Raw genomic sequence first — 16720 nt, forward strand, 5'->3', positions numbered from 1 at the left:
GCCCATTCTGAAAGCAGGGAACAAGCAGTTTCGACCCTGCAAAGACTGCCCTCCTTCCAATCCTAAATTGGGTGGGGTGGCGTCACAGGCCATGACCCAAATTACAGACATTCTGCAAAGCTGTTTTACCTCTATGCCAGCTATCCACCATGCTAGACTATCCTCTAGTGATTCAGAAGACAATATCACGGTCCCTCCCATCTTCCTCCATTGAGGAAACACGGGTGGATGATAGTGGCTGCTAAGACTTGAGTCCAACGGTCTCAGAGGAGTCAAGGACATTCCGGACTCCCAGCCAACATATTCAGGAACATCCACGGAGCAACCACCAGAACCCTCCTCACCTCCAGTGGACTTGATGTACTCAAAATTCATTGAGATCATGGGTTCCTTATTGAAAATCAAAACAAGAAAGCTGCCTGTTCCAAGAGCAGAGGTCCATGGAATTCTAAAAATCTTTGACATTCCATCAGAACAGACCGTGCTTTCATCTCATACGTGTTATAATTAATGAGGTTTGGGTGGACCCTTGGACATTGTGGCAGCTGACCACGCCCATGGGGGGGAAGTCACGTCAGGCTCAGCTTAGGACACACAAACACAGAGATTAATCTTTTATTAGACAATGTGATGAAGCCACCAGAGGTGGCAGTGGTGAGCAGCAGAAGTAGCCCAGCTGGGCTAGTATCCGTCAGGCGCTGGAACAGCGACTCCGGTAGCAGTGCTGTAGTGGAAAGAACTGAGAATGAGTACAGTGGAATAAGCACAAAGCCCCAGTATGGAGAACCCCAGGATAGGGAGAGCAGGCCCTTGAGGAGCGAGTACCTGAGAGCTGAGAGGCTTGAAGGTAATGTACTTACACAGCGGTTCCACACAGGAGATGGCACTAGGGCTGGAACGGAGGCAGGCCCTCGAGGAGCGAGTACCTGGTTCCAGGGAACAGCTCTGAGGTGAAGATGATAGTACTCACTGGTGTTGAAGATAGCAAATCCTTCCAGGCAGAAGAGAAGGTAGGAGCAGGCAGCAAGTCAGGGAACATGGACCCTCGAGGAGCGAGTACCGGTTTCCTGATAGCGACCTGAAAAGCAAGTGAGGCCCCCGAGGAGCGGGTACCCCATTAAAGTTAAGAGTCCAATGGAAAATTGGAGAGGCAGAGTAACTGGGTACGGAGAGCGAAACCCATCCGTAAGATTCCCCCCTTGCTAACTCAAAGGCTAGCAAACATCGTAGGCTTTAAATATCCGGGCAGCGTGACATCATCACGGGGTCGCCCCTGAGGTTTGCGCCAAGCAGGAAATAAGAGTGAGGGCCGCACGGTGCATGCGCCCTAAGGTACCAGCGCAGCATGGCAGGAGGCAGCACCCAAGCCGGTCCGGGGACGCCGGAGAGGATGGCAGGCAGATGCCGTGGCAGCTAGGCATCCATCCATAGCAAGAGGAGGTGCAAAGAAAGAAAGGTAGGCAGAGTGAAGCCGTCGGGAAGGGACGGTTGCAACAATACGGTCCTGGACGGCCTATTGGGCAAGTCCTGGGAATCCCCATTCTCAGGACCGCCCATTTCGAGAGAAAATGATCTGAAATTCAGAATGTGCAAATTCTCCCTGCCTCTTACTTCCGTAGTGGTTGAGTCTGCCATGAAGAAGGCTAAAAAGACACGTCTGTACGCCAATACACCACCGGGGAGAGACGACAAACACCTGGATGACTTTAGTAAGAAGGTTTTCCAAGCTGCCCTGCCGAACACCAGGATTCAGCAACTTCAATTCTATATAACCCAATACCTGTTTGAATGTCTGCAAAGCTTGAAACCTGGGGGAAATTCCAATAATAATGGTCAACAACAGATGAAGACCAAATCTGACATGGAGGAAGGCCTACGCTTTCTCCTTTGGATCATATATGAAGCCTTCAACACTTCGACCAGGACGTCAGTCGCATCCATAGCAGCCTGCAGAATTGCTTGGTTCCAGGCAAGTGTGATCCAAGAAGATGTGCACGAGAAGCTGGCCGATCTCTCTTGTAAGGGAGATAATCTATTTGGGGCAGACTACGAGAAATGGTGTCCCAACTAAAGGAGCAGAGTGCGACAGTCTCTCCTCTCACATCCCCAATGAAACAGTACTGTTCCAAACGATTCTACCCCACTTATAAGAGGTCTTACTACCAGAGACATCTGTACAGACTGTTTAACCCCTACCAGCTACCTCCCTACGAAACCAAAAGGCAGCAAGCGCAAGTGAGGGGTCGAGCAAGAACCCAACAACCGCAGAAACAAGGCACTACCCCAAAGCCTCAACAGATTTTTTGAGGGAGACTATGCCACAGCTTTTGTCGGCGATAGGTGGAAGGATATCCTCCTTCTACCAGGCCTGGTCCTTGTTTCACATCAGACCAGACCACTGGGTTCTCAGTGTGGTGCAGAACGGTTACCAACCAAATTTCTGATTAACACCACAACTGCCCCATCTAATACCATCTCCTTGGGATTGTCAGAACCATATTCTTCTTCGCCAGGAAGTACAAGTACTTCTCAAACAACATGCAATCCAACTGTTGCCTCGACATTGGCGCAGTCGGTGTATTTACTCCCAATACTTCCTCATTCCGAAGAAGGGAGGTGGCCTCCGACCTATTTTAGACCTTCAGGCCTTAAACACATTTATTTGGAAAGAGAAATTCAAGATGACATCTCAAAACCATTCTGCTATTTGTGCAACCCGATGACTGGATGTGTTTGGATCTCAAAGATGCCTACACCCATATCTTCATGCATCTGTCTTTGTGGAGGTACCTTTGCTTTCAGGTGAACATGAAACATTACCAATACAAGGTGCTTCTGTTTGGCCTATTGTTAACTCCCAGAGTGTTCACAAAATGCCTAGATGTGGCTGTGACTCATATTTGCAGGAAAAGGATAAAGATATTTCCTTACCTAGATGATTGTTTCCTAGTCTCTTCAAACCCCAAAACACTCCACTCACACCTACTGCAGACCATAACCTGCTTAGATCAATTGGGATTCATAATCAACTACAACAAATCCATCCAAGTCCCAACCCAGGTTCATCGGACCATTTATAAACACCAAGCTCTGCAAAGCTTTCCTCCTGGTGGAGAGGATCCAGACTTTTCTGGATCCTGTCCACCAGGAGGAGGAAAAAAAAGTGCATAGCTTGCTGGGCAGACTGGACGGGCCGTTTGGTCTTCTTCTGCCGTCATTTCTATGTTTTCGCAAGCTAGCTCGCACTTTGAAATGTCAGTCACAAACCTCAGCATGTCAAATACTTACCATTCTGGGTCCTATGGCAGCAACTATATATGTCATATTGCACACGCCTTCATATGAGGCACTTACAGTAGGGGCTCAAAGCATAATTGTCTCAGCTCGACCAACCGATGTCGTAGTGAGTTGTCATGACTCAGTCATTGGTCTTGGAAACCCCCAGTCATAGACTGGTGGCTTTCCCTCCCGAGTTCCAGAAATAGCACTTTTCGAACTCCAGAACACCAGTTTGCTATGACAACAAATGCATCTACAAAAGGATGTGGGGCACAAGTGCACATGGAGCGGCTCTGATTGCCACAGGAGAGGAACCTCCAGATCAACCTGCTAGAGCTAAGAGCTACAAAAAACACAGTCTATACCTTCTCTTGTCTCCTTACAGGAAAGAGAGTAATGATTTACACAAACAACAAAGTAGTCATGTTTACATAAACAAGGAAGGAGGGTCCGGTTCCAAGACGCTTTGCAAGGAATCAGTGCTGATCCTGGAATGGGCAATAAGCCACTCCATCCAGTTGCAAGGGACGTATCTTCTGGGAATCAACACGGAAGTCAACAGCAGGATATTTCACCCCCACAAGTGGTCGTTAAATCAGAAGATAGCGAGCAGGCTATTCAGGAAGTGGGGAACACCCTGCATGGACCTCTTTGCGACAGAAGCCAACACAAAACTGCCGCCTTTTTGCTCCTTGTACCTGAGCATGTGCAGGGTCACCCGAGATGCGTTTCTAGTTCCCTGGACAGAGAACCTATTCTGTGCATACCCAGCTATACCCCTATTAGGGTGAGAGGTCCAGAAATGCATCTCAGACAAAACAGATCTCATCCTCATTGCACTGGTGTGGTACACCTACCTTGTACAGTTAGCGATTCAACCACTGATTCCCTTGGGAGACAGGGAAGGCCTTCTGTTGCAGGAAGATGGCACACTCCTTCATCCGCTTCACTCCTCTCTGCATCTGACAGCTTGGAGATTGAAAAGAAGGTCTTAGGTCACCTACTCCTCTCCACGGACATTCAGGATATCCTCATATCTGCTAGGAAACCATCTACAAGAAAGAATTATGCGGGCAAATGGCACAGATACACCAATTGGTGTGCCACAATATCAATCAACCCACTCGCAAGTTCTCCGGAGCAGATTCTTCATTATCTCCATGTGTTATATTCCTCTAGACTAGCGGTGTCTTTTGTTAGAGTACATCTAGGTACCATAGCAGTATATCATCACTCTATGCATGAGAAATCCATCTCGACACATCCATTGGTGTCTCAATTAGACTTCGTCCCTGAGTTACCAAGCCTCTGGGATATCAGCTTGGTCCTAGAGAAATACTTAGTTTTTGGGTACTTGCCAGGTTCTTAAGGCCTGGATTGGCCACTGTTGGAAACAGGATGCTGGGCTTGATGGACCCTTGGTCTGACCCAGTATGGCATGTTCTTATGCATCCGCTGTTTGAACCGCTGCACTCTGCCACTATGAAATATCTGATGTGGAAGGTCATGTTCCTAGTTGCCATCATGTCAGCGAGCTACAAGCTTTCGTGCACTACTCTCCTTATTTGCAGTTCTACCATAAGGTCACCTTGTGGACCCACTCAGCCTTTCTCCCCAAGGTGATCTCAGTCTTTTACTTGAATTAGATAATCACCTTGCCTACTTTTCTTTCCAAAATCGCAAAGCACCCAGCGGGAGAGAATTCTCCACACCTTAGATTGTAAAAAGGCACTGGCTTGTTACATACAGAGAACTCAATCCCCAGAGCAAAATTCTCAACTCTTTGTCTCTTTCAACCCAAATGTGCCAGGCTTGCCAGTTTCTAAACTGACGTTGGCGAACTGGTTATTTCAATGTATTCACTTCTGCTACTCATCTCATCTGGATTGGCTCCTGGATGGAGTAAAAGTGCATCAAATCAGAGACACAGCAGCATCCATAGCTCACCTCAAAGATGTGCTGATTCTGGACATATGCGAAGCAGCTACTTGATCATCTCTGCATACCTTCACTGCTCATTATTGCCTCCGACAACAAGCTAGATCAAATGCAGCAATGGGTGAGGCAATGTTGCGCTTCACTAGTCAAATGTAAAGCTGTCCACTACTTAGGGTGGTTTCCTTGCACACCAACCTTCTCAACCCGTGCCAGAGTCAAGGATAACCTCATTGATTTAGAGTCACAGGTGTGCTCAAGAGACCATTAGCTGGTTACTCCCAGACAGCATGGCTAATTCAGCCTGCTTATCAAAGGGGGGGGGGGGGGAAGCAAGTTTGCTTATTGTAAACAGTGTTTTCAGTAGATAGCAGGATAAATTAGCTATGCGTTCCTGCCCTCCTCCCTGGACAGCCCTTTACTCATTTGATCTCTGCCTTGTTTTCTTCTGTTCGCTGCTCGTGTATGCTTTCTATTAACTGACAGTTGGGTAATCTCGCAGGAACACCAGCACAGGTGCACTGAGAGTTTTCCTGCTTCGGGTTGCTAGGAGGATTTCCCAGACAGCATGGCTAATTCATCCTGCTGTCTACGGAAAATACCATTTACGGTAAGCAAACTTGCTTTTTTTGGGCTTCTAAGTGTTTGTTTCCCTTCCATCATAATATCTCTGGTGCTGTTATTTCATTAAATGAAATAATAGAAAATGTATGTATATGCATGCATATAGATCTATATTGATACAGTACCTTGTAAACGTTTTCACATCCTTCTACATTTTTCACATTCTGCTATCTAAAAAATTCAAATCAAAATGCATTAAAGTTGGAGTTTGTTTCATTGATGTACACAACATACTCTACACTTTCATTATAAGAAACAGAGATATTCCAGAAGTAAGAAAGAATAAAAAAAAAAAGTCAATTGCGATAAGTCTTTGCATTCCTTGACTCACTATGTGGTGGAAGCCCCTTTTGCAGCAGTAACAGCCATATATCATTTAGGATAAGTGTCTACCAATCTTGCACAGCAAGAAGGTGTGGTTTTTATCCATCCTTGGCAAAAAAAAAAAAGCTCAAACTTTCAACTAAAAGATGCACGGGCTAAAGATCATGTGACTCCTATTTTAAAGGAACTACAGTGATTACTAGTCAGTTGGATGATGAAATTCATAATCCTCCAAATGGAAAACAAATGGAAATTGTATCAGTATATCTCCAGCAACTATTAATACATTACATTACATCTAGAGCTTTCTGCTCTTCTAGGACAAGCATGATGCCGGGCTTCGTCTGATGATGTCACACATGAGTGACATCATCAGACAAAGCCCGGCATGGAAAACTTTTATGTCAAAGTTTCTAGAAACTTGGACTGGCACACTGAGCATGCCCAGCATGCCCCTATCCATGCGTCCTCGCGGGGTCCCCCTACAGTCTCTACTTTTCTGCGGAGCCATTGTCTCGTGATTGTGGAGCTCTGCTTTTTTGCAGTGTTTTCGGTAAAATCTTGGTTGGTTCAGATTTGGTCTGCGTCAGAGTCCCCTTTCTCCCTGCCTAGTAGTTAGTAGGCGTCACGGTAAGCTTCTTTTTCCTTCTTTGCGGTGTGTCTTGCCCTCTGTGTCTGGGTTTTCATCAGGCTTTCACCGGTGCCCCCCGAGTCCGCAGACTGTAACCATCACAGACCCTCATGAGGTTTGTATCCTCAACCTGGGGGCATCGCATGACGTCCAGGGCTGTTGTTTTTGCGACCAGTTGACCCCCAAAGGCCTTCTTGCCCAGTTAGATAAGATGGAAAAACTCTTCAGTTCCAAGAAATTTGAACCTTCAGCATTAGTGGCATCAACTCCTAGAGGCTGCGGGGAACCTATGAACACCGAGCCCTCGCTGCCACTCCCCTCCGGGGCACCCTCTGGAGAGAGGGGTTGGAGATCGGTCATATCGGTGTCTTCATATTCCAGGATGTCGGGATCATCTCTATCCACTTTGGCACCGGGGAAAGACCAAGCCATTACCAGGGAGAAGTCACGGAAGCATAGTACCGGTCACCATCTTTGCATGGCACTGGGCTCGGGCCGGCACCTGCTGTGATGCCCCTGAAGCAACCCTGCGAAGAGAAGGCTTTGACCTCCATCGAATCTGGGAGTTCCAGACGTTCCCCCACTGATACCAGTGCCAGGCAGCAATCTCCCTCAGGGCTTTGAGGGAGATCTGGTGATGCCTCTCACTCCTCCATCTGTTCTGTCATTGGCGGACATCCAAGAGGAGTTGGATTGTAGGGTGCAATTGGCAGTGCTCCAAGCCTTTCAGGGCATTGAGCCTCTGGCCCTACCAGTGCTCCTACTGGTGCCAGAGCCTGCACCCTTGATGCTAGCACCGCTGCTGGAGTTCCTCTGTCCTTCTAGGCATCCTCCCCACGTAGCTGCTACTGGTGCCCGAGGGTCCATTGATGCCCCCATGGCTACCATTGCCACCTCCATCTGGAGCAATTACCATTTGGGTTCCTCCTCAGAGGAGGGCCTGGCGCAGCCCATGGCACTTTGAAGGCCTTTGGTTCCACAACCAGCGTTCCCTGTTCCGGGTCTGTTGGGGACCCCGGAACCCTCTGTGCCCTTGGTGCCCAAACCGAAGCACCTGGGCAGGGGTCCTCCACTGATGTCTCTGGGTGATCTCAGTGAAGAAGATGCCCCGTATGACCATTGGGGGATGAGGCTTCAGAGTCCTCATCCGAGGACTCCAGAGATCTTCCCTCAGACACATCTCCTCCAAAGGAGCGGTGCCAGTCCCCGACTTAACCTTTGCGGATTTCATCCGGGCCATGGCAGAAACCATTCCATTCCAGCTTCTAATGGAAGAGGATGCTGGAGGTTCTCCAATTCGTTGATGCTTCAAGGAGGTGCTCCTTAGAATTCCCCATCTTCGTGCCTCTGGTGAATAGGAAGGCGGATGCGGTCTACCTGGTACAACAGGGTTTGAGAGGTGTCAACTCCCACATCAGTCTGTTGTGATAGAATCTGCACTTAAGAAGGCCAAACGTTCCCGTACCCCCACCTCCACTCCTCCGGGCCGAGAGCACAAGAGTGATGGATGCACTGGGCAGGAAAATATTTCAGGCCATCATGCTGATTGCCTGAATTGCTTCCTACCAGTTATGTGATACAGTATTCTTGGAACCTCTGGAAATAAGTCCAGGAGTTATCCGAGCATCTGCCCCAGCAGTACACCTTTTTATGGCTCTTGTGCAGCAGGGCTTGGAATGTGGCAAGCATGAGGTGCACACCACCTATGAAGTAATTGAAACGTCTGCTTGGGTGGAAGCTGTGGGCATGGGTGCCTACAGAATGGCCTGGCTCCGAGCCTTGGATCTCCAATCGGAGGTCCAGGAGAAAGTCGCGGACCTCCCAAGCACTGGCGAGAACCTTTTCGGTTACAAAGTCAGAGATGCTGTGGCTCAGTTGAAGGACCACCATGAGACCCTACAGCATTGTCGACCAGTACATCGGACCGTCCTCAGCCAGGAAATCCTCGTGATTGGCTCGTGGAAGCCCTTTTAGCACTAGAGGAAATATCCTCTGGCCACCCGTGCTCAATGGGTGAGTTCTAGGGGCTGCTCTAGACAGCAGCCGAGCCCCAGTGTAGGGGCTCGGCTGCATAATCCAACTGTCCATATACTCGACGTCAAGCCCTCTGATTGGAGGCCGGCTGTGGTTCTTTATGGGGCGCAGGTGCAGTGTCACCTCATACCAGTGGGTTCTCTCCATCGTTTATCGAGGGTATCAGCTCAATTTTCTCAGTGGAAAAGGGTAACCAGTGTACTTGGACCGGTGCTTTTCAATATATTTATAAATGATCTGGAAAGGAATAAGATGAGTGAGGTTATCATATTTGCGGACGATACAAAATTATTCAGAGTAGTTAAATCACAAGCGGGTTGTGATACATTACAGGAGGACCTTGCAAGACTGGAAGATTGGGCATCCAAATGGCAGATGAAATTTAATGTTGGCAATTGCAAGGTGTTGTATATAGGAAAAAATAACCCTTGCTGTAGTTACACAATGTTAGGTTCCATATTAAGAGCTACCACCCAGGAAAAAGATCTAGGCATCATAGACACTCTGTTAAACATCGATACTTTATAAACCGTTGTGATGGCGAAACCGAAAGAAGGTATATAAATAAATAGTGGATGATACTTTAAAATCGTCAGCTCAGTGTGCTGCAGCAGTCAAAAAAGCAAACAATGTTAGGAATTATTAGGAAGGGAATGGTTAATAAAACAGAAAATGTCATAATGCCTCTATCGCTCCATGGTGAAATCGCACCTTGAATAGTGTGTACAATTCTGGTCGCCGCATCTTAAAAAAGTTATAGTTGCAATGGAGAAGGTACAGAGAAGGGCAACCAAAATGATAAAGGAGATGGAACAGCTCCCCTATGAGGAAAGGCTGAAAAGGTTAGGGCTGTTCAGCTTGGAGAAGAGACGGCTGAGGGGGATATGATAGAGGTCTTTAAGATCATGAGAGGTCTTGAATGAGTAGATGTGAATCGGTTATCTACACTTTCAGATAATAGAAGGACTAGGGGGCATTCCATGAAGTTAGCAAGACTAATTGGAGAAAATTCTTTTTCACTCAAAGCACAATTAAGCTTTGGAATTTGTTGCCAGAGGATGTGGTTAGTGCAGTTAGTGTAGCTGGGTTCAAAAAAGGTTTGGATAAGTTCTTGGAGGAGAAATCCATTAACTGCTATTAATCAAGGTTACTTAGGGAATAGCCACTGCTATTAATTCCATCAGTAGCATGGAATCTTCTTGGTGTTCGGGTAATTGCTAGGTTCTTGTGGTTTGGCCTCTGTTAGAAACAGGATGCTGGGCCTGATGGACCCTTGGTCTGACCCAGCATGGCAATTTCTTGTGTTCTTATGGGTATTCCCATGGACACTCTCCCATGCCCCTCTTGAGGTCGGTCCTCGCATCAGGAAATACTCTTGACAGAGCTCTTCGCCTTCATAACGGCCGGAGCAGTGGAACCTGTCCCACTCTGGCAGCAAGGAAACGGGTTCTATTCTCGCTATTTCCTGGTTCCAAAGAGAACAGGGAGATTCCGCCCTATTCTGGACCTCAGAACTTTGAACCGGTTTCTAAAAAGAGAAGAGTTCAAAATGGTCTCTCTTGGCACCCTGATTCCCCTCCTGCTCCCTCAATCTCAAGGATGCATATCCCCACATTGAAATCTTCCCCAGCCACAGGAAGTATCTTTGGTTTGTTGTGGGTGAGAGGCATTTCTAATACAAGGTGTTGCCATCTAGCCTAGCTTCAGCCCCTTGTGTCTTTACCAAGTGCCTGACAGCGGTAGGAGCGTACCTTTGCCATCTATTTGAACGACTGGTTGGTCAAGAGCGATTCCCAGGAGGGAACGCTTCAGTCTGTGTACATGACCATTCAGGTGCTGGAGTTCCCCGGGTTTGTCATCTCCTACCCGAAGTCCTATCTGACCCCATTGCTGCAGTTGAGCTTCATCGGTGCTCGGCTGGACACTATTCAGGCCAGAGCTTATCTGCTCCGAGATCAGGTGCTCGCTCTGACATCCCTCGCGGGTATAGTTCACCGTAGCTGGCAGATCTTCGCCCGCCTCATGCTCCATCTCCTGGGTCACATGACGGCCACTGACCATGTTACATCTCTGGCTCGCTTGTGTATGCGCAGGGCTCAGTGGACCCTGCGGTCCCACTGGTGGCAAGCCACCCAGAACTTCCACGTGTGCATCCGTGTTACTCAGCCACTCCAGGCCACCTTGTTTTGGTGGGAGCCTGCCCAACTTGGAACAGGGGGTTCCTTTCCAGTCTCCCCCTTCCCAGATTGTACTCACTGCGGATGAGTCGACCCTGGGATGGGGCACCCATGTGGAGGGCCTCCGCACAAAGGGTCAGTGGTCTGCTCAGGAAACTCCGTGCCAGATCAACTTCCTGGAGCTTCGAGCGATTCATTATATGCTTTGGATGTTCTGGGATCACTTGTCCAACAAGGCGGTCTTGATCCAGACCGACAACCAGGTGGCAATGTAGTACATCAACAAACAAGGCGGTACGGAATTGTTCCTCCTATGTCAGGAAGCAGTTCAGATTTGGTCATGGGGTTAGTCTCAGGACATGCTGCTCCGAGCCATGTACCTTGTGGGGACGGAGAATGTTGTGGCGGACTGCCTCAGTCAGGCCTTCCGACCCGAGTGGTCCCTGAATCCAGCAGTGGCGGACCGGATCTTCCGTCTCTGGGGAAACCCAGAAATGGATCTCTTTGCCACCTCCTGCAACAGCAAGGTGACACAGTTCTTCACCCTGTACAGGGGGGATGGCAAACAAGCCACAGATGCCTTTGCCGACCATTGGGGCAGGGGCCTCTTGTACGTGTTCAATAGAAAATGTTGAAAAGAACTAGTCCAATTACCAAACCTTGCAGAACACCGCTAGTATTGTCCCTCTCCTCAGAGTAAGCTCCATTTACCGCTACCCTTTGTGGCCTCCCACACGGCTAGTTTCTAACCCAATCAGTCACTCGAGGTCCCATACCAAGCGTGCTTAATTTATAAGTGCCCTATGCGGAAGTGTGTCAAAAGCCTTACTGAAATCCAAGTACATTTAGCACTCTCCCTTGATTCAACTCTCTGGTCACCCAATCAAAGAAATAGATCACATTTGATTGACAAGATCTACCTCTGGTAAAACTGTTGCCTCAGATTTTGCAATCCAGAAACTACACCATCCTCTTAGAGTTAATCACACCTTTTCATTGGTACCTCAAGATGAGTTACATTCAGGTACTGTGGGTATTTCAAACTGTTGATTTGTGAACTTTTACACCTTAAAACATTTTAATAATCTTGGGTTGGCTAGGTGACTCAGCGGCACTGCTTCACACCACCATGCAAAGGACTTAGTTCAATTTCTGGGCCAAGACCAAGGAAACCTCTGCTTGTTGCTCAACAGTGCCACCTAGCAGCTAGACTCTGGGACCATAATTATACGCTTCAAAGGGAGCATAGTTGCATGAGCTCTGCTTGGGGACTATCGCCATGTTAACTTGTCCATGAATGGGAGAGGGATGTAAAAACAGGGGTGTAAAATATGCTGGTAGATATGAATAAACTCATGATGCCAGGTCCTAACCCTAGTTCTGACTGAGCTAGAAGTATAAAAGGAGAAAACTACCAGGCCTCCACTCCCCTTCCTCCCAAAAATGTATTATCTTGTTTAATTCTGTGATTATTCCTGCCCAAGCCATTTCTGATTCGTGAAATGTCATTATATGGAACTTTTTTATTTGTTCTTATTGTAATCCTACTAGATGCCGGAATTAATAAGCAAATTATCAAATTTAATAAATGAAAAGAAAAATGAAATGAAGTATTAATGTGTACAACGAACATATTTTCCTCTTTCAGAAATTCTATTACAAAAACCATCTCCTGGGTGAACATGATGTTCCACTTACATGTATTGAACAAATTGTCATAGGTATGTACACAGACCAAAAAACTGTCCTTTAAATGACTCTATAAGCCTCATTTTGCTGTTGGTGTGACTCACCGGATGATGATGGAGCCAGAAAGGCCACTTTACTGTCTAGCCATGAATTTTGTTAATTTGCTGAATTTGCCTTGCAGATAGTTTTGCTGCTTTCATACATAGCATTTTACTGTTGCTGAGATACTGGTTAGCTAAAGAACCTATTTTATTTATTAAAAGAAAAAAAAAGATACTAGGTCAGGGCTAGCAGTGGCCTCTACCTTCACACCAGTTAGTGTGAAAAAGGAAGACATTTGCTGGCATTCAGAAAGGGGCAGAAAATTAGCCCTGGTTAGCAACAATTCTGGAATTAACACAGAAGATGAGACTTTCCTATTTCATCAGTGATATCGCCTTATATGTTGACGTCAAAATGCCCATCATTTTACTGTTTGTTACTGTGGTTACCACTTCATACACACTGGAGAATGATTTAATTTTATAAATAAGCAAAGCTGGGCCATGTAAAATAGTCCCACCCATATTTTATTTATAGGATTTTTTTGAAAGGTATTTTTAAAACTGGTTTGTTTTTTTTTTTTTTTAAATGTTCTGTCGCATTAACATTGTGAGCCTGATTTATTTATTTAAGATTTTTTTTTTTTTTATTTGCTGTCTATGGGAAAAGGCTTTGAAAAGTCAGGCCCTTTGTCTATTCATTGAAAGCCATAAGTGGAGCCTTATCTAAAACTACTTAGTGAAAGAGTCATGTTAACAATTGAACAAAGCTGTACTTGAATTGCTAAATGAATTTACATGATGGACAAAAATTCAATTGGGTGCCATTCCGTGCCCTTAATTAACAAATATATGCATGATTCATACTGTAAAATCTGCCATTCCAATTAGTTGCCAAATCTGGTGGTATTATGAATGTGGAAAGGGGTGAAAGATATTCCTTTTAAGAGGTATCTATTTCCTAATGTATAGAATTCCATTCAAAGTTGTGACCTTAAGTTCATATCACACACACAATCTCTGCCTTTTTACTCACTTTTAATTGTGTGAATATACTAAAATATATTGCATAATTGTGTATATTACTGTGTAGATGGAAATACTATATTAGTAATTCACTATGAATTAGCGAATTAAGAAGAATCCAATTTAGAAATTTTGATATTCCTTCCCGTGGGAGACCTTTGACCAATTTGTTTTTTTGCTAAACCCATAGTTTATCCTTTAATACTGGGAGCTTAATTTTATAACAGCCCATGTAGGGCTACAGTCCATGTGTAAAAAGTACATGAGGATTTCAGTCCTTATTTTCAAAGTGGACTTATGCGCAACGTCCACTTTGAAAATTGGTACATGTGTACCCTTCTGCGGCATACACACACATACATTTTATGCCTGCTTGGAAGCGGGTATAAATGTGCATGCAGATGCTCTTGGAAATCAAGGGAGTGCATAAATGGTTTCCCCAGCCCAGTTCTGCCCCGGGAACACCTTTGTACTAAGCGTATAAATATGCACAAAATTGCTTCCATGCATACTTTTTCGCGCACTACTGTTGGGGTAATTTTCAAAAAGCCATTTACACATGTAAAAGCTTTTAAGTGTTACCCCCTAGGTGTGAAGCTCATTAATGTAATTGTGTGTCTATTATGTTTCTTATATTTCCTTAAAGCCAATCTTTTTTTTTATTTGATTGCCTTTTTTGTTTGCAGTAAATGACACAAAGAGGAAACAGAAAGTACTCTTTCCCAACCAGAAACTTAAATTTAATCCAACGGAGTTAATAATTTATTGCAAGGACTTTCGTATTGTTCGGTTTCGCTTTGATGAAGCAGGCCCTGAAAGTGCAAAAAAGGTAATGAAACATTGTTTTAAGGAAAACAGAGAATTTTTGTGTCAGGGTTCCAGGTTTTTTGTCATGGCAGAAAATATTAAGCATTATGCAGATTTGTTTAAATAGTAGTTAAATGGTACAACAACCTAATGATATTACTTTTTTTTTTTCCTCATGCTTTTTTTCTCCAGCGTGTTTTCACTCTTATTATCCAAACCTTAATATGGCCTGACCTCCTAACTCCTGGTTCCTATCATAGAACAATGACAAGGGGTACAGGGAATAGAGAAAGGGAAGATCAGAGATGAAGGTTCCTTGCATTTGTCTCTGGAAGGTTCTCCCTTTTTTTTTTTTTTTTAAACTACCTTTTTCCCTAAGATTGGCTTGACCTATGACTTATGGGGAAAACCCAGCTCTAGCAACTCTTCTTTCCCCCAGTTAAACATTAAACCCAGTGGACATTAAAGAACATTAGCAGAAGTTGGCAGGAAGCATGTAATAAGCATTATTACTGCATATCTTGTGTTTTCTTATCTTGTTAAAGCTTATAATTTCATGTAAATAGAAAGTACCAACCCTATTTTATTCTAGATGTAAATCATTTTGATTCCCTTATGATGCAGATTAGAGTTTCTTGATCTTTTGTTATTATGCTGCTATTAAAACACTATTAATATATACACATAAGAACATAAGAAAATGCCATACTGGGTCAGACCAAGGGTCCATCAAGCCCAGCATCCCGTTTCCAACAGTGGCCAATCCAGGCCATAAGAACCTGGCAAGTACCCAAAAACTAAGTCTATTCCATGTAACCATTGCTAATGGCAGTGGCTATTCTCTAAGTGAACTTAATAGCAGGTAATGGACTTATTCTCCAAGAACTTATCCAATCCTTTTTTAAACACAGCTATACTAACTGCACGAACCACATTCTCTGGCAACAAAGTCCAGAGTTTAATTGTACGTTGAGTAAAAAAGAACTTTCTCCGATTAGTTTTAAATGTGCCCCATGCTAACTTCATGGAGTGCCCCCTAGTCTTTCTACTATCCGAAAGAGTAAATAACCGATTCACATCTACCCGTTCTAGACCTCTCATGATTTTAAACACCTCTATCATATCCCCCCTCAGTCGTCTCTTCTTCAAGCTGAAAAGTCCTAACCTCTTTAGTCTTTCCTCATAGGGGAGTTGTTCCATTCCCCTTATCATTTTGGTAGCCCTTCTCTGTACCTTCTCCATTAATATATACACAGGTGTACCTCTAAAGGAACTCATTAAAATGGCAGTGGTTGACATTTGTTTATATTTGTGGTGCAGTAGCAAATATTTTCAGATTGAAACAGGATTTACATAGAATATGACAGATAAATACCAGTAGACCCATAATGTCTGTCCAATTTCATTCTTGGTACAGTGCCATTGACCTCACTGAATGTCTGGTTTTGCCCTTGAATTACTCTTTGACCGTCACCCACACTCTAAAACTGGAGACAAAATCATTGCAGCATGCATACTTGGATGATAACTTTGAAACGTGTACACAATTTACTATAGTATTTTATAATATGTGCGTTTCACATTCATATATTTGCTACTTAATGTGCACATGTATGTAGGCCTACACACATACATATGATGCAGTGAAACCATGTATTTCAATGCATTGAATGCACATACTTTACCCACCTATTTTAAATGTATATGTGCATATAATTTACGCATGAAAGTAAATGAGAACTTACTTGCATAAGTCCCGATTTTGCTTGCGTAATTCAGCCAATTTTATAACGTGTGCATCAAGAAGATTACCAGTTTTACCAGTCATTCTCCAGGCCCTTGAGAACCTCCTGGTTCTTCAGCCTGAACTCCCCCCCCCCCCCCCCCCCCAATTTACCCATACCTGCTTCCCAGTCAGCAGTACATAATAAGCATGTTTATTATCAGTTGCATCAGATAATTAGCGGGTGTAAAATATGTGAGCATGTTGGAAAAGGTATACGAGTCCATGTTAGCCTCAACCTGGAATGCCTTTAGTCTGCCACTTTTTTACATGTATAGTCATGCATATTTGCAGCTTTTATAAAATATGCAGTATGTGCATAGCAGCTACTTGCATGTGTATATGCAAACTTTTGCACGCGTAAAGCTTT

General features: G+C 44.9%; 1 protein-coding gene across 1 annotated transcript in view; it reads left to right on the forward strand.

The window, feature by feature from the left end:
- Positions 1-16720, forward strand: part of MTMR10 (myotubularin related protein 10) — a 144446-nt gene that overhangs the window by 31072 nt on the left and 96654 nt on the right. The window contains 2 exon segments of the mRNA XM_029575968.1: positions 12653-12725; positions 14447-14589. Of these exon segments, the coding sequence (XP_029431828.1) occupies positions 12653-12725; positions 14447-14589 (216 nt within the window).

This window comes from Rhinatrema bivittatum, chromosome 13, assembly GCF_901001135.1.
Source record: "Rhinatrema bivittatum chromosome 13, aRhiBiv1.1, whole genome shotgun sequence".
Classification (NCBI taxonomy): Eukaryota; Metazoa; Chordata; class Amphibia; order Gymnophiona; family Rhinatrematidae; genus Rhinatrema; species Rhinatrema bivittatum.